We start from the raw sequence: 25,385 nt of genomic DNA on the forward strand, positions 1-25,385 counted from the left end.
CATTTAGTATGGGGCAGAAACTATTAGTTGGGGTACCAATATTTATTTACTAGAAACTAGGGTACTACACCAGGGGAAACCAAGAAAAGTCTGTGTGCTAAGGTTGCCAACCTTCTTTCGCTAGGAAACAGAAGGATGTCCATTCTGTAACCCAGTACATCTGTTCTAGGTGGATGGCACAGGATGCACATCATGTGGCAATGCACAGCTCCACTCTCAGCCAGTGGAAGCGGACTGAGGGGTTACAATTTAACACAACAATGTACAGTGCAAGCATATGACACGGCAGGAAGGACTGGCAACTTTTGTAAATAGTTATTTCTGTTCCTAACAAACTGTCCAGAACCGACAAGGGCTTTATGTGAGCCAATTACCTGGCAGGAGGCCAAGTGGCGCCCAACTTGCATCAATTAGGTTTCACCACAATAACTGAGTTTTGGCAAGCAGCCCAAACTGATACTCATAGACTCCCTTGTATAATGAGTGTTACCTTGATCACTGTATAACATATCTGCCATTTGAATTTTCTAAGTATAGTATTGTATTGTGTGTTAGAAGTGAAGTGTGTTTTCGCATATGCTACAGCACTGGCTGGGCGCCGACGTATTTTCGACTACTTCATGTTTCATTGAGTTCTGAGTTTTTACTCTAATCCACCACACTGAGAAAGCCTTGGACTGCAATGGCGTAATGAAACTTGAGCGCCTCCCACCCTCCTGCAATGTACAGGGCAGGGCCCCTTACCCTACCGAGTCAGAAGCTCTCAGGCCAGGGGTCCACCGCCGTACACAGTGTACTGTGCTGAGGGGGGCCCTGGAGCTTGCCCGCACCGCAGGGACTGCAGGAGCTATTGTCTCAATAGTGTTGGACTGCTCAACTTCACTGCCCTGAGTATTAAGTGCTAAAGGGGTGTATTGGTGGCCAGTTTTAGGTCGAACAGCAGAGTAACGCCCAGGCCATCGGTTGTAAAAGGCTCTCATTGTTAAAAACTGAGCTCAGTTATCCCTTTCTGCCCTGGGATTGCAGAAAAAAATCCCTATCTCCCTATAATTGACAATGTTTCATCACATTGTCCCTGAAGTTAGGAACAACAAGCACATGGCCCTGTAAGAGGAACAATGGTAAAGTATCTTTCTAGCATAACACTTCAGATAAGAAGTTACTGCAACGGATACTTGATAGAGAAGCATCCTTTGCAGTGCTTACTCACTTCCAATAAGGCAAGGTCCATGTTCTAACTTGTCGGTGATTTCACAGTCCGTCAGGCAGGATAAGAATTCTTCTTGCTTAACACTGAAAGAAACATCATGACTCACGAGCTCTTTTTCTACAAAAAAACACATTCAAAACGTCATTTCTTTTCAACATACTGAAAGAAACATCCACTTAGCTCCTCATCTGTAATGGGGAACCATTCTACATTATTTTCTGTCCTATGGTATTGCAACCAAACAGAAAAAAGATTTAGGAACTATGGCCTGATGTACGAATTTTCCATTTGCAAAAAGTGGTCGCAACGTTTTGCGAATGGAAAATAATTTTGGGAATCGACCTATGTTTGTATTATTGTTTATTTCACGGAATTTTCCCTTCAACAGACACATCTAAAAAACACAATTCATTTTCATTTGATATCTTAAAAATGGTAACATTGAGATAAGGATATATGCAATTATTAATACATCAAAACAGTGCAACATAAAAAAACAATTAGTGCAACTCATTATAATGTGCATAGTCGAGATCAAGACCCACATTTTGTTAACATGTCAGACACCAGTTTGAAAACAAGTACTTTGAGATGCTGATCACAATCCCATTGCTGGTATCTGATTTTATTCATGGTGCAGTTTCGTGACTAGACATGCCCATTAAACGACATATGGGACAAACCATTTCCTACACATATGCACATAACCGGGGCAAGAAAAAATAGCAGATGAGTTCCGATTCTCTCACCACAATTGCAAACAGGGCATGTATCAATAGAATTAAAAGAATTACTGCACATTTGCACTTGAATGTTTGCAGTGGTACTATTCCATAACAGAATTTCAAATATAGGTGCTTTGCACCATGCAGACATACATTATCCAAGAAGTCCTCGAACTGTGAAGTAAACTTAAAATTGAGGAACTTCATTATAATATTGCCATGTCTATGATCGGTTGACCGGCTCATTGAGAAATAGTCCCTCTATGCTCTCTTGACCAGTGTACCTAAAGATCCCGAAAGTGACATATGGTTATCTATATGTCCTGAATTCCTAGTTTATTCAATCATAGTTTAGAATTTGTACTCCACGATAAAATGCCCCTGGAATCTAAATTCATGATTTCCTGGAGACCCACCCAATATGGCTCAAGCTCTGTAGCGGCCCAAAGTCTACACCAATATAGAAGGAGTGATTATATGCAACTCCTTTTAAACCCAGATGTAAATGTAGGGGGACCATGTGTACACTGCGGCATGCCTGTCAAGGCTCTATAAAATGTATTTTCTGCCTTGGCCATGCCAATTGCATTATTAATGTCCCATAATTCTGCACCATAAAGGGCTGCTCCTAATGTTTTGGCATAATCTACCTCTAAAGCCAATTAAATTGACCTAGCAGAAGTAGATTTGATGATCTTCAGAATAGCGAAAACATTATGTTGCAAAGTGATTGGCACTTTGGGCCTGATTCCTACTTTGGCGGGCGGCGGTCGCCGCCCGCCAAGCGGGAACCGCCAGAAGACCGTACCGCGGTCAAAAGACCGCGGCGGTCATTCTGACTTTCCCGCTGGGCTGGCGGGCGACCGCCAAAAGGCCGCCCGCCCGCCCAGCGGGAAAGCACCAGCAACGAGGAAGCCGGCTCCGAATGGAGCCGGCGGAGTTGCTGGTGTGCGACGGGTGCAGTTGCACCCGTCGCGATTTTCAGTGTCTGCCAAGCAGACACTGAAAATCATGCTGGGGCCCTGTTAGGGGGCCCCTGCAGTGCCCATGCCAGTGGCATGGGCACTGCAGGGGCCCTCAGGGGGCCCACGACACCCGTTCCCGCCAGCCTGGTTCTGGCGGTGAAAACCGCCAGAACCAGGCTGGCGGGAAGGGGGTCGGAATCCCCATGGTGGCGCTGCTTGCAGCGCCACCGTGGCGGATTCACAGGGGCAGCGGGAAACCGTAAGGAAACCGTCGGCTTCCCTTTTCTGACCGCGGCTTTACCGCCGCGGTCAGAATTGCCCCAGAAGCACCGCCAGCCTGTTGGCGGTGCTTCCTCCGTCCCCTACCCTGGCGGTCTCGGACCACCAGGGTAGGAATCACCCCCTTTATAATTTACAGAGCACAGGACACAGAATCAGCAATCTTTATGCCTCGGTACTAAAAGTACCAAACCCTTTCTATAAAGCGATTCCTCAGCCTCATAAATGTGTAAGGGACTTATGTGGGTTAAAGCACATGCACTGTAATTTTGTCAGATTGATGACAAACCTTCGGTCAGTGCAGAAGGCACTGAAGCGATCCTGCAAAGCCTGAAGTCCCATCGGGGAGCGAGAGCTCAACAAGGTGCCATCAGCATATAAAGCTGCAACCTTTTCCCCAGCAAAGCTAGATGAATCACTGGAACATGCTTCTTATTAATCAAGAACCACCATTGATATACAGGAAAAATAGGATTAAAGCCAGCACGCACCCCACCTAACGCATTTATTAATGGCAATACAATTAGTTCCCATACTTCTCCCATCTAACCTTTTGTTAGACTTTTCATCCTTGGCGTGGTCTCCCCCCAATTTTTTGCCTCTGCTTCCCAGGTTGTTGATGTGTGCTGGACTCTGTTTTTGATTTCTGGCCACCTTACCACTGCTAACCAGTGCTAAAGTGCAAGTGCTCCTATGCAAAATGTATGTGTAAATGGGCTTATCCATTATTGGTATATTTGATTTACTAGCAAGTCCCTAGTAAAGTGCACTGGAGGTGCCCAGGGCCTGTAAATCAAATGGTAATAATGGGCCTGCAGCACTGGTTGTGCCACCCACATAAGTAGCCCTGTAAACATGGATCAGACCTGCCACTGCAGTGTCTGTGTGTGCAGTTTTAAACTGCCAATTCGACTCGGCAAGTGTACCCTCTTGCCGAGCCCAAACCTTCCCTTTTTATACACGTAAGACACCCCTAAGGTAGTCCCTGGGTAGCCCCATGGGCAGGGTGCAATGTATGTTAAAGGGGGACGTGTACTGATGTGTGTTACATGTCCTAACAGTGAAATACTGCTAAATTCAGTGTTCACTGTTGCAACGCCTATCACTCTCATAAGCTAACATAGGGGCTGCCTTTAAATATTATTCAAGTGGAGATTCCCTTTGAGAGCAGATAGAAATGTGGAGTTTGGGGTCTCTGAGCTCAGAATCTAAAAATACATCTTTAAGTGAAGCTGTTTTTCAGATTGGTAGTTTGAAAATGCCACTTTTAGAAAGTAGACAATTTCTTCCTTAAAACATTCTGTGACTCTGCCTGTTTGTGGATTGCCTGTCTAGGACAGATTGACAGTTTGGCTGTTTGTGAATCTCCTCTAGACCTGAGACAAAGGGAGCTGGAGTTTGGCCTGCATATCCTGATGAGCCATTTGTGCTAGGGTGGCGGGGGAGTGGTCACTTACACCTGAACGGGCTGTGCCTGCCCTCTCAAAATGCAGTCTCCAACCCCCTGATATGTGTCTGGGGCCTGGCATGGGCAAGGCAGGAGCTTGTGAACAACAGAAACTTTAATTTGAAGTAGACCTACTTCAAAGGCAGAAAGGGGTATAAGAGGTGGACCCAAACCCCCTGAAAATCAGATCACTTCTGGAACCAAGAGGACCCTCTAGCAAGGAGGAGAGCTGAAGAGCTGAGGAGAAGTGCTGCCCCTGCCTGGGACTGTGCTTTATAGGGCTATCCTGCAGTTGCTGCTTCTACCTGTGAAAGGGGACAAAGACTGGACTTTGTGGCATATTCCTGCTTGTGAAGAATCTCCAAGGGCTTGAACTGACCTTGCCTCCTGTTTTGAAGTCTCAGGGCCATCAAAGACTTTCTCTGCCAGCACCTGGACTATCTGCGGGGGCTCCTGCCCTGCCAAGCGGTGCCCTATCCAGTCTCTGGGCCCTTGAAAGGTGAAGTTGACAGACCAGGAGCTAAAAATCCACGCACAGAACACTGCGCAGCTAATAAACGATGCACCGCCACTTCGCAGCTAAAATCGACGCTCCACCTGCATCGTGGCTGGGAAATCGATGCATCGCGGCTGTAAAAACGACACGCAACACCCGCATAATGGCTGCTTATACCAACACAAACCCCATGCAGCGCGGGTTTTATAACGTGGTGCGACCTGAATTCCACGCATAATTTCTGGCCGTCAAAGTCAACCTGACTGTGCGCAGATACAAGGTGCCCCATCCAGAAATTGATGCATTGCTCTCTTGCCAGGGAGAAAAATTACACGTTGGTGACCACACTAGAGAAAAACCAATGCACGGCCTCCTTTGCGAGAAAGGAATCAACACTTTGCTGCTTTTTCTGACACACGCTCAGCCGTGCAGCTTTATTTTTTACGCTAACCAGGTACTTTGTCCAAAATCATTGTTTCCATTGTTTTCTATGGAGTAAGACTCTTATTCTTTTGAAAATTCATATTTTAACTTGCGTATGTTGGATTTTTGTCATTTTTGTCTTGTTCGATTTAGATAAATATTACCTATTTTTCTAAACTGGTGTGGTGTCCATTTTGTACTATTTTACTGTATTATGGTGTCTGTTGGTGCAAATACTTTACACATTGCTTCTCAGATAAGCCTGACTGCTAGTGCCAAGCTATCAAGAGGGTAAGCAGGGGTTATCTACCTGCATTTCTCCATTGCTCTGACTAGAGTGAGGGTCCTTGCTGGACAGGGGGTAACCTGACTGCCAATCAAAGACCCCATTTCTAACACCTTTGCATAGTTCTCGGAGTGTGGCTTGATTAGAATAGTTAGTAAAGGACCTGGGACACACTGTTGCTTAAGTACAGTCCAAAGGTTGATTCTTGGAATCAGATTGAAAGCTGCCTGAAGATCTGTAAACACTACGTAGAGAGAACCTTGAAGTAGACTGATCGTTTACGAGAGTATTAAATAAAAACAGAAAACTTGGTAGACAGTGCTAACTTTCCATCTGAATCCAAGTTGGATGTAGTAGTTCCCTCTTCTGATTCCAATCCCTTAGTTTAGCAAGTACCTGCCTGAAGAAGAGTTTTGCAGGTTATCTACTGTATAAGACTGATATGCCCATATTTTAAAGGATCTAGCTTACTATGGGGGTTATTCCAACTTTGGAGGAGGTGTGAATCCGTCCCAAAAGTGACGGTAAAGTGACGGATATACCACCAGCCGTATTACAAGTCCATTATATCCTATGGAACTCGTAATACGGCTGGTGGTATATCCGTCACTTTACCGTCACTTTTGGGACGGATTAACACCTCCTCCAAAGTTGGAATAACCCCCTATCTGTCTTATGTATGGAACAGTTACCACCGCCTGCCAGGTCACCAGAATCTCTGAGTCTAGTACAATGGCGTTAGACAGAATATTAATTTATGGGGCCCAGGTCAGTGGCTCAGAGAGGGTCAGGAACCTTGTCTGATTTAAGTTTGTTTATGGCTGGCAGGATAATGTCAACAGTAAATTCCAGCCCACCATATTGGCATTACAATCCACTTTCATTGATGTTAGATTCTGAGGGGAAGACAAGTATAAATCAACAAAATGTTTAAGCCACACATGCTGTTAAATATGCGTGCCCACACTATCACTGACATTCAGACTTCCATGGGCCACTAAGCGCCAAAAAGCACTAATGTCTATAAGTTTCAATGCCTTTTGAATGTCGGACCAAATAGCATCTTGCCATTTCTTTGTACTGTGAGCCAAGCACTGCTTGTAGCTATGTCTTGCCTCCTTGATAGCATCCATATCTTTGATTTGATTGCAAAACTTAGTTTAGTTTCAGCTCCCTTACATCACTTCACATTAAAAAAACTTAGTTTAGACCTTTTAATTTGATATCACTTCAGAAGTAAGCTCTAATTTGCTCAAACATTTTAGAATGGATCTTTGTTACCAACAACACATTTTGGTTGCTAAGAGGGGTCTTTGCCACAGATGTTAAGCATTCCAAACCATCAGCTATAGCCCTGTAAATAAAGGCCAAATTCTTGGGATTTTGTTTGATGTTATCCCATTTAATGGTTCTTTTTTGTTTGCCGTTCCCAACTGTGGATCAATTGGGTGAGTATCCAATCCCAGGCTCAAACTTACTATCCCTGACTGGCTCAAACTGAGTACATTAGCATCACTGTTAGGTCTTTCGCGTGTTTGTATATCCACCAAGGAGGGCCACAACCTAATATCAAGAAGAATGTAATCTCTCCTACTAAAATGAATTGTAAGAATAGATGCCCAATTAATTAGACTTTGACCTGTCATTGCAAGATCTAAGGCCATGCTTCAGGGTTATAGCAGCCATCTTGATTACTGAGATTGTCTTATCACTTTTTACAGGAAGATCCAGTACAGCTATGCCTATCTTGGTGTCCGCTTGCTCAGTAAATACTGTTTAGCTCTTCTAAGAGCTTAAATTTTATAATGAAATCCCCTGTTATTATTGGGAAACAGTCACTATCTTCCAAACAAGCCTCAAAGTGGCACAATGTGGGGACTTTACATTCTTAGAGGGAAGTGCGATTAAATATGTTGTAAATGCTTAGTGTAAATCACCCTCAGAGTACCTAATGTTAACTCTTGGAGGTCCCTAGAGATGATGGCCATCCATTTCATTTTACACTTGAGGTAAGTTCTGATCTAGATGAGAAGTCTCCCAGAGGGTCTCCCTGTTCATTATGAGTAGTTTAAATGTTGTAGCATTTATAACCTGGCCTGTAAATAGAGGATGTAGGCCAGATCTATTCAAATGTACACATATCAAATTCCTCAACAAATTCAACCAACTTCGAATTCATTCCACCTATATGCTAGAAAATAATATTTAAGTTAAAGGGGGCATTCGGCTTTTGGTTTTGTGGTTAGTGGATTTCCCTGAGTTGTTGAGAAAGATTACCAGAAGGAAAATCAGGGTGCCTAGTGGGTTGCTTCCTGAGTTGACCATCTGTTATGACTGTAATAGGTAAAATAGTGTCAGGATTCCTGATTGATGTTGGTTGGTTAGTAAAGTTCAGTGCACTTGATAATCTATTCAGCAGAAGTCCCCTGTCAGTCCAGTACATCAAAGACTGTACGAGTATTAACAACAGTGTTTGATGAATATGAATGGGGGCCACATGGATTCTGTGGCTTGCTGGGTAAGAGGGGTGAAATTAATTTAAATTGGATATGGATGTCCCTCACTTTGCTTGTGTGAAGGTCTAGGCCCACAACCCACCTGTGGGCAAATTACGTTTCACAGCTAGGATATCGGTTCAGATCAATAGGTAACAGTGGTGGTTGTCCTTATCCTGTGGTTTGTTTTATTAATAAGTGAGTCACCATCCTCCCTAGAACCTGGCATTAATTTCGGAACACCGGCCATTCAGATGACCCATTTTCTAGAGCTTCACCAGACACGGTTATGCTGTTCTCTAAAGCTCCCAAAGATTGTGTAGGAAGTTGGCTCCGTATATACTATCTCAAAGTGAGAGGTAGTGTGCACAGAGTCCAAGGGTTCCCCTTAGAGGTTGATAGTGGCAAAATTAGATAATACTAATGCTCTATTTTGTGGTAGTGGGGTTCAAGCAGTAGGCTTATCAGAGGACAGTGTTAAACATTTGTTGTACACACACAGGCAATAAATGAGGAACACACACTCAAAGACTTAACTCCAGGCCAATAGTTTTTATATATAAAAATATATTTTCTTCATTTATTTTAGAACCACAAGATTTAAGATTTGAAGTAAATACATAAAAAGCAAGGTACTCCACACAGGTAAGTAAGGAACTTTGAATTAAAGCAGTAGTACACACAGTATAGGTTAAAATGCCAATAAGCTATTTTCAAAGTGAATACAGTGCAAAAATCAACAGTTCCTGGGGGAGGTAAGTATGTTTAAGTTTCTGAAGTAAGTAAAGCACTTACAAGTTCAGTCTCCTGGGCATAGCAGCCCACCGTTGGGCGTTCAAGGCAACCCCAAAGTCACTGCACCAGCAACACAGGACCGGTCAGGTGCAGAGGTCAAAACACATAGGCCCAAAACACATAGGCGCCTATGGAGAACAGGGGTGCTCCGGTTCCGGTCTCTGCTAGCAGTTAAGTACCCGCGTCCTCGGGGAGCAGACCGGAAGGGTTTGTAGAGCACTGGGTGGGACACAAACAGGCATACAAAACAGACCCTCAGCGGCACAGGGGCAACCGGGTGCAGTGTGCAAAGTTGGCCTCGCGTTTGCTTTTGAAAGCAATGGAGGAACCCGGGGGTCACTTAGGTGATGCAGGAAGGGCACAGGGGGGCTTCTCGGGCCAGCCACTGACTGGGCTAGACAGAGGGCCGCCTGATGGTCACTCCTGCATTGGAGTTCGGTTCCTCTTGGTCCTGGGGGCTGCGGGTGCAGTGCTGGGTCCAGGTGTCGGGTTCCTTGTTACCAGGCAGTCACAGTCCGGGGGAGCCTCTGGATCCTCTCTGCAGGCGTCGCTGTGGAGTTGCAGGGGCGTCGTGTTTCAGGTTACTCATGAGGTCGCAGTCGCCTGGGAGTCCTCTCTGCAGTGTTGGTTCTCTGGCGCTCGAGCCGGGGGCGTTGGGTGCAGAGTATGAAGTCTCACGCTTCCAGGAGGAAGAGTGAGTTCTTTAAAAGTTGCTTCGAAGATGCAAAAATGTTGCTGTTGGTGAACGTTGCCGCTGTTCTCTGGAGTTTCTTGGTCCTTCTGTTCAGGGCAGTCCTCTGCGTCTTCAGAGATCGCTTGTCCCTGTGGGATGCGTCGCTGTGCAGGTTCTTTGAGTCAGGAGACAGGCTGGTAGGGCTGGGGCCAAGTCAGTTGTCGTCTTCGTCGACTCTGCAGGGCTTTCAGGTGAGCAGTCCTTCTTCTTTGTGTAAGTTGCAGGAATCTGATTTCCTGGGTTCAGGGTCGCCCCTATATACTCAATTTAGGTGTGGGTTTAGGTCTGTGGGGCAGTAGCCAATGGCTACTGTCCTTGAGGGTGACTACACCTTCTTTGTGCCTCCTTCCTGAGGGGAGGGGGGCACATCCCTATTCCTATTGGGGGAATCCTCAAAACCAAGATGGAGGATTTCTAAAGGCAGGGGTCACCTCAGCTGAGGACACCTTAGGGGCTGTCCTGACTGGTGGGTGACTCCTTCTTGTTTTTCTCATTATTATCTCCTGCCTTGCCGCCAAAAGTGGGGGCAATAGCCGGAGGGGCAGCCATCTCCACTAGCTGGGATGTCTTGGGGTGCTGTAAAAAAAGGCATGAGCCTTTGAGGCTCACCACCAGGTGTTAAGTTCCTGCTGGGGGAGGTGAGAAGCACCTCCACCCAGTGCAGGCTTTGTTTCTGCCCTCAGACACCACAAAGGCTATCAGCCCAGGGGGGCAGAAACTCATCTGAGTGGCAGGCTGGCACAGACCAGTCAGTCCTGCACTGAAGGATTGGGTAAAATACAGGGGGCATCTTCTAAGATGCCCTCTGTGTGCATTTTGTAATACATCCAACACTGGCATCAGTGTGGGTTTATTATTATGAGAAGTTTGATACCAAACTTGCCAGTATTCATGTAGCACTTATGGAGCTGTGGAGTGCGTTTTGACAAACTCCCAGACCATATACTTATTATGGCCACACTGTACTTACAATGTCTAAGAATAGACTTGGACACTGTAGGGGCATATTGCTCATGCAGCTATGCCCTCACCTTTGGTATAGTACACCCTGCCTTAGGGCTGTAAGGCCTGGTAGAGGGGTGACTTACCTATGCCACAGGCAGCATTTTGTGTGCATGGCATCCTGAGGGGGATTCTATGTCGACTTTGCCTTTTTCTCCCCACCAACACACACAATCTGCAATGGCAGTGCGCATGTGTTAGGTGAGGGGTCCCTTAGGGTTGCGCAACATATGCTGCAGCCCTTGGGGACCATTCTTGGTCACAGGGCCCTTTGTACCACTGGTACCTTTTTCAAGGGACTTATCTGTGTGCCAGGGATGTGCCAATTGTGGAACAATGGTACATTTTTAAATGAAAGAACACTGGGCTGGGGCCTGGTTAGCAGGGTCTCAGCACACTTCTCAGTCAAGTCAGCATCAATGTCAGGCAAAAAGTGGGGGGTAACTACAACGGGGAGCCATTTTTACTACAGATTGACTCCGGCCGCCATGCGTGTAAAGGGCTAAACTGTACACTAGATTAACGTGATAGCACTGCTTAGATTTAGTTGTGTTATGGGGCCATTGATAAACGGAGTACAACTGTCTTCTAGAGAACCCCCACAACACCCACTTGCTTTGCCCCCCACAGTGCACATTTTGACCCAGATGTTACCCAGTGCTTTGAGACTGAGAAGTTTGAGGTACCTTACCAGGTGATAGGACATTAGTTCACAACCTGAGGGTTTCTTGGGCAAGGACGAGTCAGGTTTGTGGCAGTTGTAATACAAGGTATTTTAAGTAGTTGCTACACAATTGCTTTCAGCTCTTCTGTCCTGGTCTTTAGAGTCTTAACTACTCCAGTTAAGATATAAATTGGGCAAAAGTGCAATTATGATTAAAGGTTACCACTCCCTCAACTATCTTCAGTCCGTTATCACCCAAAAGGGATTGATTATTATGTGGGGGGAGGGTAAGAATTTGTAAGTTCTACAGTGGCATCAATAGGAAAAACTTTATGGGGACCAACATGTGCTAGCTGAGAGATGAAATAGGGTGTTCTCTTCCTTCTCTTGCCGAGATGCCTTTTTACTTGATTTTTTTTTATTACTGAACACAATCAGTACTTTCCCGCTCTGTATTAAGCGCTGTTTTGACCTCTTCATGCAGTTTGTCTGTATCATGGATACATCAATTTTCAGCAGCATGTTTAACTAACTTTTTGTTTTTTACTGCTCCCTCTCTCTTACCCACTACAACCTGGTTCTTTTCCCTACAACACTATGCAAAATACCCAGGAATGGGCTAAAAGAGGATGTCAGTTACCAAAACTGAAGCAAACAGATTAAAAAGAGACCAAGTAAGGGCGTCAATTGGCAATCTTAGCAAACAACCATTGGCAAAGCCAATAAGTTTCACCTTTGTTTTTAGGGGTGAGCGCGCAAGCTCTCTGACCATTTGTAATCTCTCTGTGGGCTTTTAACCACACCCACTACTGCGATCATTCTTTGGAGTGCTTGTCTTAAATGCTTCATTTTTAGTGGTGCATTTTGTGAAATGTCCTTCCGATGTGTTCTGTGTTCCCTCCCAGGCAATTTGATTAAGTGAAAATGTTTGCTGGCCATCACACTACATCACGCTTTCTCTTGTTACAGCATGTGATGGCCCCTCCTCTGGTTTCGGTTTGCCTTTCATCCCAGCCTCAATCCTTTCTAGACATTCACGCAGGGAGCCAACAACTCTCACGACGGCCGCGGTGCTTTGAAATGTTTTGCTTATGTCAACTGTTTTACTTTTAATTTTCAATTTATGTGACAAGAAAAGTCCAGTTAGGAATTTACAACGCTATTAGCTCTAACTCCAGAAAACGCAAGACCCATTGCATTGCAAATGCTTGTTTCTTTTGCATTCTATCTTACTAACTGGATTATAAATATTAGAAAAAGGTTATAATAATGTTTGTTTTAACCCCTTCCCCGCCACGGACGTAATGGTTACGTCCATGGCAGCGCCCGTGTGGCGCCATGGACGTAACCATTACGTCCTGAATGCTTCCCTCGGGAGAAGCGCTAGCGCTCCTCCCGAGGGACGCCCCCCCACCCCCCCAGGTCAGGGCTGACCGGGGAATCCCTTCCCCTTCCACCCCCGACCCCCCCCACCCCCCCCCCCTGTGACGTCAGCGCGCGAGCTGATTTGTCACAGGGGCCTCCCTAGTCGCGCTGGAAGCTCTGCTTCCAGCGCGATTGAAAAAGAAATGCAAAAGCATTTCTTTTTCAATCACTTGGGAGGCCCGGAGGGGCTTCAAAGGGAAGGAAAAGTATTTCCTTCCCTTTGAAGTCCCTCCGAGGGTTTCAAAAGCCGGATTGCTTGCAATCCGGCTTTTGAAACCCCACTAGACACCAGGGATTTTTTTTTTTCTTCATTGAAATTGACAAAAGGGAGCGACCCCTTGGGCAAGGGTCGCTCCCAGGGGGGGCATTTTTTTGAAAAGGCCTTTTCTGCCCCCCCTGGGGGCAGATCGGCCTTACTAGGCCGATCTGCCCCCAGGGGGGGCAGAAACCTCTAGGCACCAGGGACCTTTTTTTTTTTTTTTTTTTCATTTTTTTTTTTTGGTGGGGAGCGACCCCTTAGGCAAGGGTCGCTCCCCTTGGGGGAAAATTATATTTTGGCCATTTCTGCCTCCCTTGGGGGCAGATTGGCCTATTTTGATGAGGCCAATCTGCCCCCAAGGGGGGTAGAAACCACTAGACACCAGGGAGTTTTTTCTTTGCGTGAATTTCACGCAAAGGGAGCGACCCCTTAGGCAAGGGTCGCTCCCTGGGGGGGAGGGCAATTTATTTTAGGCCATTTCTGCCCCCCCTGGGGGCAGATCGGCCTATTATTAGGCCGATCTGCCCCCAGGGGGGGAAGAAACCTCTAGGCGCCAGGGCAATTTTTTTTTTTGTGTTTTTTTTTTTTGTTCTTTGTTTTTTTTAGAGATGGGGAGCGACCCATCAGGCAAGGGTCGCTCCCCTGGGGGGCAAATTGTATTTAGACCATTTCTGCCCCCCTGGGGGCAGATTGGCCGATTTTAGGTCAATCTGCCCCCAAGGGGGCAGAAACCACTAGGCACCGGGGATTTGTTTTTTGGCGCCAATGTCACGCAGGGGGAGCGACCCCGTAGGCAAGGGTCGCTCCCGGGGGGCGGGGGGTGGGGGTTGGGGGGGCAAATTTATTTTAGGCCATTTCTGCCCCCCCGGGGGACAGATCGGCCTATTATTAGGCCGAACTGCCCCCGGGGGGGGGGGGGGGGCAGAACACTCTAGGCGCCAGGGCAATTTTTTTTTTGTGTGTTTTTTTGTTGTTGTTTCTTTTTTTAGAGATGGGGAGCGACCCATCAGGCAAGGGTCGCTCCCCTGGGGGGGCAAATTGTATTTAGACCATTTCTGCCCCTCTGGGGGCAGATTGGCCAATTTTAGGTCAATCTGCCCCCAAGGGGGCAGAAACCACTAGGCACCGGGGATTTGTTTTTTGGCACCAATGTCACGCAGGGGGAGCGACCCCGTAGGCAAGGGTCGCTCCGGGGGGGGGGGGGGTTGGGGGGGCAAATTTATTTTAGGCCATTTCTGCCCCCCTGGGGGACAGATCGGCCTATTATTAGGCCGAACTGCCCCCGGGGGGGGGGGGGCAGAACACTCTAGGCGCCAGGGCAATTTTTTTTTTGTGTGTTTTTTTTTTGTTGTTTCTTTTTTTAGAGATGGGGAGCGACCCATCAGGCAAGGGTCGCTCCCCTGGGGGGGCAAATTGTATTTAGACCATTTCTGCCCCCCTGGGGGCAGATTGGCCAATTTTAGGTCAATCTGCCCCCAAGGGGGCAGAAACCACTAGGCACCGGGGATTTGTTTTTTGGCGCCAATGTCACGCAGGGGGAGCGACCCCGTAGGCAAGGGTCGCTCCCGGGGGGGGGGGTGGGGGTTGAGGGGGCAAATTTATTTTAGGCCATTTCTGCCCCCCCGGGGGACAGATCGGCCTATTATTAGGCCGAACTGCCCCCGGGGGGGGGGGGGGCAGAACACTCTAGGCGCCAGGGCAATTTTTTTTTTGTGTGTTTTTTTTTTTGTTGTTTCTTTTTTTAGAGATGGGGAGCGACCCATCAGGCAAGGGTCGCTCCCCTGGGGGGACAAATTGTATTTAGACCATTTCTGCCCCCCTGGGGGCAGATTGGCCAATTTTAGGTCAATCTGCCCCCAAGGGGGCAGAAACCACTAGGCACCGGGGATTTGTTTTTTGGCGCCAATGTCACGCAGGGGGAGCAACCCCGTAGGCAAGGGTCGCTCCCGGGGGGGGGGTGGGGGTTGAGGGGGCAAATTTATTTTAGGCCATTTCTGCCCCCCCGGGGGACAGATCGGCCTATTATTAGGCCGAACAGCCCCCCGGGGGGGGGGGGGGGGCAGAACACTCTAGGCGCCAGGGCAATTTTTTTTTTTGTGTTTTTTTTTTTTGTTGTTTCTTTTTTTAGAGATGGGGAGCGACCCATCAGGCAAAAGTCGCTCCCCTGGGGGACAAATTGTATTTAGGCCATTTCTGCCCCCCTTGGGGGCAGATTGGCTGAGTTTAGGTCAACCTGCCCCCAAGGGGGCAGAAACCACTAGGCACCGGGGATTTGTTTTTTGGTGCCAATGTCACGCAGGGGGAGCGACCCCGTAGGCAAGGGTCGCTCTCGGCGGGGGAGGGTGGGGGTTGGGGGGGCAAATTTATTTTAGGGCATTTCTGCCCCCCCCCCTGGGGCCGGCTGAGCTACAGGCCAAACACCACAGGTAGGCACCTTGCAAAAAACACCTCTGTTTTCTGTGAAAAAATATGTTGTGTCCACGTTGTGTTATGGGCCATTTCCTTTTGTGGGCGCTAGGCCTACCCACAGAAGTGATGTACCATTTTTATCGAGAGACTTAGGGGAACGCTGGGTGGAAGGAAATTTGTGGCTCCTCTCAGATTCCAGAACTTTCTGTCACCGAAATGAGAGGAAAAAGTGTTTTTTGGGCCAAATTTTGATGTTTGCAAAGGATTCTGGGTAACATAACCTGGTCAGAGCCCCGCAAGTCACCCCATCTTGGATTCCCCTGGGTTTCTAGTTTTCAAAAATGCACTGGTTTGCTAGGTTTCCTCAGGTGTCGGCTGAGCTACAGGCCAAAATCCACAGGTAGGCACTGCTTTTTATAAAAAAATGTGATGTGTCCACGTTGTGTTTTGGGCCCTTTCCTTTCGTGGGCGCTAGTCCTACCCACACAAGTGATGTATCATTTTTATCGGGAGACTTGGGGGAACGCTGGGTAGAAGGAAATTTGTGGCTCCTCTCAGATTCCAGAACTTTCTGCCACAGAAATGTGAGTAACATGTGTATTTTTAGCCAAATTTTGAGGTTTGCAAAGGATTCTGGGTAACAGAACCTGGTCCGAGCCCCGCAAGTCACCCCTCCTTGGATTCCCCTAGGTCTCTAGTTTTCAGAAATGCACAGGTTTGGTAGGTTTCCCTAGGTGCCGGCTGAGCTAGAGGCCAAAATCTACAGGTAGGCACTTCGCAAAAAACACCTCTGTTTTTTTCCAAAATTTAGGATGTGTCCACGTTGCGCTTTGGGGTGTTTCCTGTCGCCGGCGCTAGGCCTACCCACGCAAGTGAGGTATCATTTTTATCGGGAGACTTGGGGGAACGCTGGGTGGAAGGAAATTTGTAGCTCCTCTCAGATTCCAGAACTTTCTGCCACAGAAATGTGAGGGACATGTGTTTTTTTAGCCAAATTTTGAGGTTTGCAAAGGATTCTGGGTAACAGAACCTGGTCCGAGCCCCGCAAGTCACCCCTCCTTGGATTCCCCTAGGTCTCTAGTTTTCAGAAATGCACAGGTTTGGTAGGTTTCCCTAGGTGGTGGCTGAGCTAGAGGCCAAAATCTACAGGTAGTCACTTTGCTAAAAACAGCTCTGTTTTCTGTGATATGTCCACGTTGTGTTTTGGGGCATATCCTGTCGCGGGCGCTAGGCCTACCCACACAAGTGAGGTATCATTTTTATCGGGAGACGTGGGGGAACGCTGGGTGGAAGGAAATTTGTGGCTCCTCTCAGATTCCAGAACTTTCTGCCACAGAAATGTGAGGAACATGTGTTTTTTTAGCCAAATTTTGAGGTTTGCAAAGGATTCTGGGTAACAGAACCTGGTCCGAGCCCCGCAAGTCACCCCTCCTTGGATCCCCCTAGGTCTCTAGTTTTCAGAAATGCACAGGTTTGGTAGGTTTCCCTAGGTGGCGGCTGAGCTAGAGGCCAAAATCTACAGGTAGTCACTTTGCTAAAAACAGCTCTGTTTTCTGTGATATGTCCACGTTGTGTTTTGGGGCATATCCTGTCGCGGGCGCTAGGCCTACCCACACAAGTGAGGTATCATTTTTATCGGGAGACGTGGGGGAACGCTAGGTGGAAGGAAATTTGTGGCTCCTCTCAGATTCCAGAACTTTCTGCCACAGAAATGTGAGGAACATGTGTTTTTTTTAGCCAAATTTTGAGGTTTGCAAAGGATTCTGGGTAACCGAACCTGGTCCGAGCCACACAAGTCACCCCTCCTTGGATTCCCCTAGGTCTCTAGTTTTCAGAAATGCACAGGTTTGGTAGGTTTCCCTAGGTGGCGGCTGAGCTAGAGGCCAAAATCTACAGGTAGTCACTTTGCTAAAAACAGCTCTGTTTTCTGTGATGTGTCCAGGTTGTGTTTTGGGGCATATCCTGTCGCGGGCGCTAGGCCTACCCACACAAGTGAGGTATCATTTTGATCGGGAGACGTGGGGGAATGCTGGGTGGAAGGAAATTTGTCGCTCCTCTCAGATTCCAGAACTTTCTGCCACAGAAATGTGAGGAACATGTGTTTTTTTAGCCAAATTTTGAGGTTTGCAAAGGATTCTGGGTAACAGAACCTGGTCCGAGCCACACAAGTCACCCCTCCTTGGATTCCCCTAGATCTCTAGTTTTCAGAAATGCACAGGTTTGGTAGGTTTCCCTAGGTGGCGGCTGAGCTAGAGGCCAAAATCTACAGGTAGTCACTTTGCTAAAAACAGCTCTGTTTTCTGTGATGTGTCCACGTTGTGTTTTGGGGCATATCCTGTCGCGGGCGCTAGGCCTACCCAAACAAGTGAGGTATCATTTTTATCGGGAGACTTGGGGGAACATAGAATAGCAAAACAAGTGTTATTGCCCCTTGTCTTTCTCTACATTTATTCCTTCCAAATATAGGGGTGTGTGTAAAAAAGACATCTATTTGAGAAATTCCATGTAATTCACGTGCTACTATGGTCACCCCGGAATTCAGAGATGTGCAAATAACCACTGCTCCTCAACACCTTATCTTGTGCCCTTTTTGGAAATGCAAAGGTTTTCTTGATAGCTATTTTTTACTCCTTATATTTCAGCAAATGAATTACTGTATACCCGGTATAGAATGAAAACGCACTGCAGGGTGCAGCTCATTTATTGGCTCTGGGTTCCTCGGGTTCTTGATGAACCTACAAACCCTATATATCCCCGCAACCAGAGGACTCCAGCAGACGTAACGGTATATTGCTTTCGATAATCTGACATTGCAGGGAAAAGTTACAGAGTAAAAAGTAGAGAAAAATTGATGTTTTTTTCACCTCAATTTCAATATTTTTCTTTTTCAGCTGTTATTTTCTGTAGGAAACCCTTGTAGGATCTACACAAATGACCCCTTGCTGAATTCAGAATTTTGTCTACTTTTCAGAAATGTTTAGGTTTCTGGGATCCAGCATTGGTTTCATGACCATTCCTGTCACTGACTGGAAGGAGGCTGAAAGCACAAAAAATTGCACAAATGGGGTATGCCCCAGTAAAATGCCAAAATTGTGTTGAAAAATTGGGTTTTCGGATTCAAGTCTGCCTGTTCCTGAAAGCTGGGAAGCTGCTGAGTTTAGCACCGCAAACCCTTTGTTGATGCCATTTTTAGGGGAAAAACCACAAGCCTTCTTCTGCAGCCACTTTTTCCAATTTGTTTGAAAAAAACAAAATTTTCCCTGTATTTTGGCCAATTTCTTGGCCTCTTTCAGGGGAACCCACAAAGTCTGGGTACCTCCAGAATCCCTAGGATGTTGGAAAAAAAGGACGCAAATTTGGCTTGGTTAGCTTATGTGGACAAAAAGTTATGCGGGCCTAAGCGCGAACTGCCCCAAATAGGCAAAAAAAGGCCTGGCACAGGAGGGGGAAAAGGCCTGGCAGCGAAGTGGTTAAACATGATAAACAGTTAATAGTTGTTTATGTTGTGATGTATTCTGCATTAATTTCCCAGGGTTGCAAACTCATCATTTGTACCTTATTTAATATGGCATTTTATTGGAGTATAGTAATGAGTAGTTAGTAAAGTGCCACTGCAAATACTGCACCATTCAAATCATGCCCCTTTTAACTGAAAGGTAACCACAATTGTGACTGCAAGTTTAATAGTAAAATATAGCAATGTCTGGTGTTTAGAGGAGTTCCTAGAGCTTCTGGCCCAAGCATCACTGCACCTACTGTACCACTAAAATCATGAACCCAGTGCCTGCAAGGTACCTGCACTTGTGACTGCCAGTTTAGTAGTAAAATGTTGCAATATTTGATGTTTTGAGGAGTTATTACAACTTTTGGCTCCGTGGTCACTGCACCTGCTGCACCATTCAAATCATGATCCTGCTGCCTGCAAGGTAACTGCACTTGTGACTGCCTGTTTAGTAGTAAAACATAGCAATATCTGGTGTTTAGAGGTGTTCCTAGAGGTTTTTGCCCCAGTGTTACTGCATCTGCTGCACCACTAAAATCATGACCCTAGTGCCAGCAAGGTAACTGCACTTGTAACTACCTTTTTAGTAGTAAAATATAGCAATAGTTGGTGTTTAGAGGAGTTCTGACAACGTTTGGGCCTGGTGCCACTGCACCTGCTGCACCATTCAAATCATGACCATAGTGCCTGCAAGATAACTTCACTTGTGACTGCCAGTTTAGTTGTAAAATATAGCAATAAGTAGTGTTTAGTGGGGCGACTAAAGCTTTTGTTCCCAGTGCCATTGTACCTGCTGCACCACTACAATCATGACCCTAGTGCCTGCTACATAATTGCACTTATGTCAGCCTGTTTAGTAGTACATTTTAGCAATAATCTCTGGTTGGAGGAGGGGGGCGTGGCTTGCCGCTGATGGAGTGAGCAGCCTCGAGGAAGAGCTCCGGCCCGGGATCTCCGATTTACGAATATCCTGCCTGCAATGCCTGGAAATTCATACGCTTTACCAGCTCCCCGGGGACCGGGAACAGGGGAACTTTAGAGTGGAGGCTGAATTGCTCGCTACGGGGCCAACTGCCGGATTGAGGAGACGGAGAACAATACTGCTCCGCCTGACCCTAAAATGGCAGGCACGTGGAGGTTGCTGAGCCCTGAGCTGTGTGAGGCCTAAATGGACTAATTCGTGGCGGAGCGACCCCCTGCCGGACAACGCGACCCCCACTGCCGACCTGGCTGCGCCGGGGCCGGGAAATATTGGAGACCGAGGACTGAGGTGAGCAGAGTGCCGGGTGCAAGGGGCGAGGCCTGAGTTACTGTGCGCCGACCGCATCGGAACAGTGGAGGTGGTGAATTGCTCCAGAGCCCCCTCACTGGGAGATATAATGCAGGCAATCACATATTCCTGGGAAAGCCTGGAATCCAAAATTGACTTGCTAGCACTGGACCTGTGCCTACTTCAAGAGGACCAACGTTGCCTCACAGAGCGGGTGGTGACTACAGAAAGAACAATGGAGGAACTTAGACCTGAGGTGGAGAGGGCAGGAAATCGGATCATTAACCTGGAGAAACAAGTGGAGGCACTAGTTGCCCACGATGAGTACGCGGAAACAAGTCCAGGAGGAACAATATCCAAATAGTGGGCCTTCCCGAAAGAATAGAGCAACGAGACCTACCTGAGTACCTTGAGTGATGGCTATCCGAAACTGTGGCATCAGAGGGACTCTCGTGCTTCTTTGCCTTTGAGAGAGCGCACAGGGTGCCTGCGTGGGCTCCCACCCACCCCCCAGGAGCCGCGGCCGGTGGTAGCCCACCTACTGCACTTTAAAGATCTCAACCATATTCTGGCACAGGCCAGAAAAGCCAGGGAAATAAGAGTGGAGAACAGCTTAGTCCGAATTTTCCCCGACTTCTCTCGCGAAGTACAAAGGCAGAGAGCAACTTACTTGGAAGTCAAGAAACAACTACGACTGTTAAATATCCAGTATGCTATGTTGTTACCTTCCATGCTGAGAGTGGCGGATGGCCTAAGAGCACGATTCTTTTGAACATACCAGGTAGCGAGGGCCTGGCTGGATGAGCGGGGGGACTAACAGGTGGCGGGGTGCCCTGGGCCCCCAGGCCCATGAGCAGACGATCCAGGTCTGGAGGCCCCAGGAGTGGGGGGAGCGGCGCCCGCCTTGGAGGAGGCCCACAAAGAAAGGCAACGGGCTACAGCGGCAGTGGCCTCCTTAAGAGGGGGGGTTCAGCAGCCCACGCTCCACGGGGACACTGAAAGGTGCAAGAGGATCGGACAAGGTTGCAGAGTCAGAGAACTCATCGACTACGAGCCTGGAACTTACGGTAGTGATGCCAAGAACATCAGAGAACATAATATGTAGGAAGTTGGCTCTGTATATACTATCTCAAAGTAAGAGATAGTGTGCGCAGAGTCCAAGGGTTCACCTTAGAAGTGAGATAGTGGCAAAATTAGATAATTCTGATGCCCTATTTTGTGGTAGTGTGGTCGAGCAGTAGGCTTATCAGAGGGTAGTGTTAAGTATGTTGTATACATACAGGCAATAAATGAGGAACACACACTGAAAGACTTAACTCCAGGCCAATAGTTTTTATATAGAAAAATATATTTTCTTAATTTATTTTTAGAACCACAAGTTCAAGATTTGAAGTAAATACATAAAATGCAAGGTACTCCACATAGTTAAGTTAGGAACTTTGAATTAGAGCAATAGCTTATACAGTTTTAGTAAAAATGGCAATAAGCTATTTTAAAAGTGGACACAGTGCAAACATCAACAGTTCCTGGGGGAGGCAAGTAATGGTTAGTTTGTCAGGTAAGTAAGGCACTTACAAGTCTAAGTTCCTAGGCATAGGCAGCCCACCGTTGGGGTTTCAAGGCAACCCCAAAGTTACCACACCAGCAGCACAGAGCCGGTCAGGTGCAGAGGTCAAAGAGGAACCCAAAACACATAGGCGCCTACGAAGAACAGGGGCTCTCCGGTTCCAGTCTGCCAGCAGTTAAGTACCCGCGTCCTCGGAGGGCAGACTAGGGGGGGTTTGTAGAGCACTGGGGGGGACACAAGTAGGCACACAAAACACACCCTCAGAGGCACAGTGGGCAGCCGGATGAAGTTTGAAAAGCAGGCATCAGGTTTTGTATAGGATTAAATGGAGGTACCCAGGGGTCACTCTAACAGTGCAGGAAGGGCACAGGGGGGCTTCTCGGGCCATCCACCGTCTGGGGTAGGCAGAGGGTCTCTCCTGCACTGAGGTTCAGTTCCTTCTGGTCCTGGGGGCTGTGGGTGCAGTGCTTGGTCCAGGCGTCGTGTTCCTTGTTACAGGCAGTCGCGGTCAGGGGGAGCCTCTGGATTCTCTCTGCAGGCGTCACTGTGGGAGTCCAGGGGGATCGTCTCGGGCTACTCACAAGGTTGCAGTCGCCTGGGAGTCCTCCCTGTAGTGTTGGTTTTCTGGAGCTCGAGTCGGGGGTGTCGGGTGCAGAGGGTGAAGTCTCACGCTTCAGGCGGGAAGAGTGAGGTCTTTAAAAGTTGCAAGAAAGTTGCTAAGTTGTTGTTGTTGTTGAGTAGAGCCGCTGCTCACAGGAGTTTCTTGGTCCTTTGGTCAGGGCAGTCCTCTGAGGCTTCAGAGGTCGCTGATCCCTGTCGAATGCTTCACTGTTGCAGTTTTCTTCGAATCAGGAGACAGGCTCGTAGGGCTGGGGCCAAAGCAGTTGTTGTCTCCGTCATCTCTGAAGGGCTTTCAGGTCAGCAGTCCTTCTTCTTGGTTCAGGTTGCAGGAATCTGATTTCATGGGTTCTGGGGTGCCCCTAAATGCTAAATGTAGGGGGGTGTTTAGGTCTGGGGGTAGTAGCCAATGGCTACTGTCCTGGAGGGTGGCTACACCATCTTTGTGACTCCTCCGTGAGGGGAGGGGGGCACATCCCTAATCCTATTGGGGGAATCCTCCAAAACTAAGATGGAGAATTTCTATAGGCAGGGGTCACCTCAGCTCAGCGCACCTTAGGGGCTGTCCTGACTGATGGGTGACTCCTCCTTGTTTTTCTAATTATCTCCTCCAGCCTTGACGCCAAAAGTGGGGGCAGTGGCCGGAGGGGCGAGCATCTCCACTAGCTGGGATGCCCTGGGGTGCTGTAACAAAAGGGGTGAGCCTTTGAGGCTCACCACCAGGTGTTACAGTTCCTGCAGGGGGAGGTGAGAAGCATCTCCACCCAGTACAGACTTTGTTCCTGGCCACAGAAGGCACTCTCCCCATGTGGCCAGAAACTCATCTGTTTGTGGCAGGCTGGCAGAAACTGTTCAGCCTAGCACTAGGAGTTGGAATGGTTTTCAGGGGGCATCTCTAAGATGCCCTCTGGGTGCATTTTACACAAAAATCCACACTGGCATCAGGGTGCATTTATTGTGCTGAGAAGTTTGATACCAAACTTCCCAGATTTCAGTGTAACCATTATGGAACTGTGGAGTTCATGTTTGACAAACTCCCAGACCATATACTCTTTATAGCTACCCTGCACTTATAATGTCTAAGGTTTTGCTTAGACACTGTAGGGGCATAGTTCTCATGCATATATGCCCTCACCTGTGTTATAGTGCACCCTGCCTGAGGGCTGTAAGGCCTCCTAGAGGGGTGACTTACCTATGCCGCAGGCAGTGTGAGGTTGGCATGGCAATCTGAGGGGAGTTTTCTCCCCACCAGCACACACAAGGCTGTGAGGCAGTGTGCATGTGCTGAGTGAGGGGTCCCCAGGGTGGCATAAGACGTGCTGCAGCCCTTAGAGACCTTCCCTGGCATCAGGGCCCTTGGTACCGGGGTATCAGTTACAAGTGACTTATCGGAGTGCCAGGGCTGTGCCAATTGTGGAAGCAAAGGTACAGTTTAGGGAAGGAATACTGGTGCTGGGGACTGGTTAGCAGGATTCCAACACACTTTCAATCATAACTGGCATCAGCAAAAGGCAAAAAGTCAGGGGGTAACCATGCCAACGAGGCATTTCCTTACATAATATGATAGGGCGACCAAACTCCGACGAACATTCTGAGGACCAGGAGCGACGAAGCTACATAGTTCTAACAAGCAATCGAGAAATGAGGCTTGCAGAAAGTTAACAAAGTCTACCCGGAGCCGTGAGCTCTGCGCGGCTGGAGCGTCAACTTGACCCACCCTTCAAGCATTGACTTTGGTTTGTAATGGTTTGGATGGGGATTTGTTTTGACCCCTGTCCTGGGGAAGGGGAGTTTCAGTTTGTTATCAGGGGACCCGCCAATTGCCACACCTGTAGGAGACCTATGGCCCTTATTAGTGACAACATGAGGCTTCAATCTAAAGGGAGGTTGAGCGGGATCGCTCAGAGGTTGATTATCACTAATGGGTGATCCACAAGGATATAAAGTGATTTCCTGGAATATAACAACATGGCTAAATGTTACAAAGTATACTCCTATTTAAGTAGAAGGGGGCTCATATAGCGATGCTGCAGGAGACCCACTTAATGGCGGCGGGCGGCGTGGCGCTGCAATGGAGATGGAGGGGCCAATTTTCTATACAACCTACTCAGCATACACAAGGGACACTTTAATCTGGATAACGGCCAGAGTACCATTTCAAATGGCCAATACACTGACAGATCATAATGGGCACTTTGTTGTGGTCACTGGCCGACTGGGAGGACGGAACATAACGCTGATAAATGTGTATGCACGTAACATAGATCAAAGCACGTTTTTAGGTCAATTGTCGAACACGTTAGCACCCCACATGATGCAAGCGTCTTTGACTGGGGGGAATTTTAACTGTGTGGCCAACCCTGGACTTGATAGATCCCACCCGCCACTGAGGGACTCTTGAGTAAACACACTAGCTAAAAAGTTCCTAGAATTGCAAACTGAGTGGCAACTGTTAGACTCCTGGAGAACTCTCAATCCACTTACCAGGGACTACTCTTAGTGCTCCACTGTGCATGACCTACATGTGTGGCTCGACACTTTCTTATGCCCCCCAGAGGTACACACCCAGGCACGAGAAGTAGAATACTTGGGGAAAACAATTTCCGATCATAACCCCGTACTATTGCACCTGTCATGGACAAGGGCCATCTCATTCATACCCACATGGTGACTCAAACCAGATTCCCTCGAAGACCCCTCATTTTGCGACCAAATAAGAGAGCACATTATCCGTTACATTGAGGATAACGAACCCACGGCCCCCTCCCCCCAGACATTTTGGGAGGCATTCAAGGTGGTGGTGCGAGGCCACTGT

General features: G+C 47.7%; 1 protein-coding gene across 2 annotated transcripts in view; it reads right to left on the reverse strand.

The window, feature by feature from the left end:
• LOC138265803 (zinc finger protein 684-like) overlaps window positions 1-25,385 on the reverse strand; it is a 185,528-nt gene that overhangs the window by 16,455 nt on the left and 143,688 nt on the right. For both annotated transcript variants that reach the window (XM_069213864.1, XM_069213871.1), the window contains one exon: window positions 1,211-1,327. In XM_069213864.1, the coding sequence (XP_069069965.1) occupies window positions 1,211-1,327 (117 nt within the window). The remainder of the gene's footprint in view (window positions 1-1,210; window positions 1,328-25,385) is intronic.

The sequence above is a fragment of the Pleurodeles waltl genome, chromosome 2_1 (genome assembly GCF_031143425.1).
Source record: "Pleurodeles waltl isolate 20211129_DDA chromosome 2_1, aPleWal1.hap1.20221129, whole genome shotgun sequence".
Lineage (NCBI taxonomy): Eukaryota > Metazoa > Chordata > Amphibia > Caudata > Salamandridae > Pleurodeles > Pleurodeles waltl.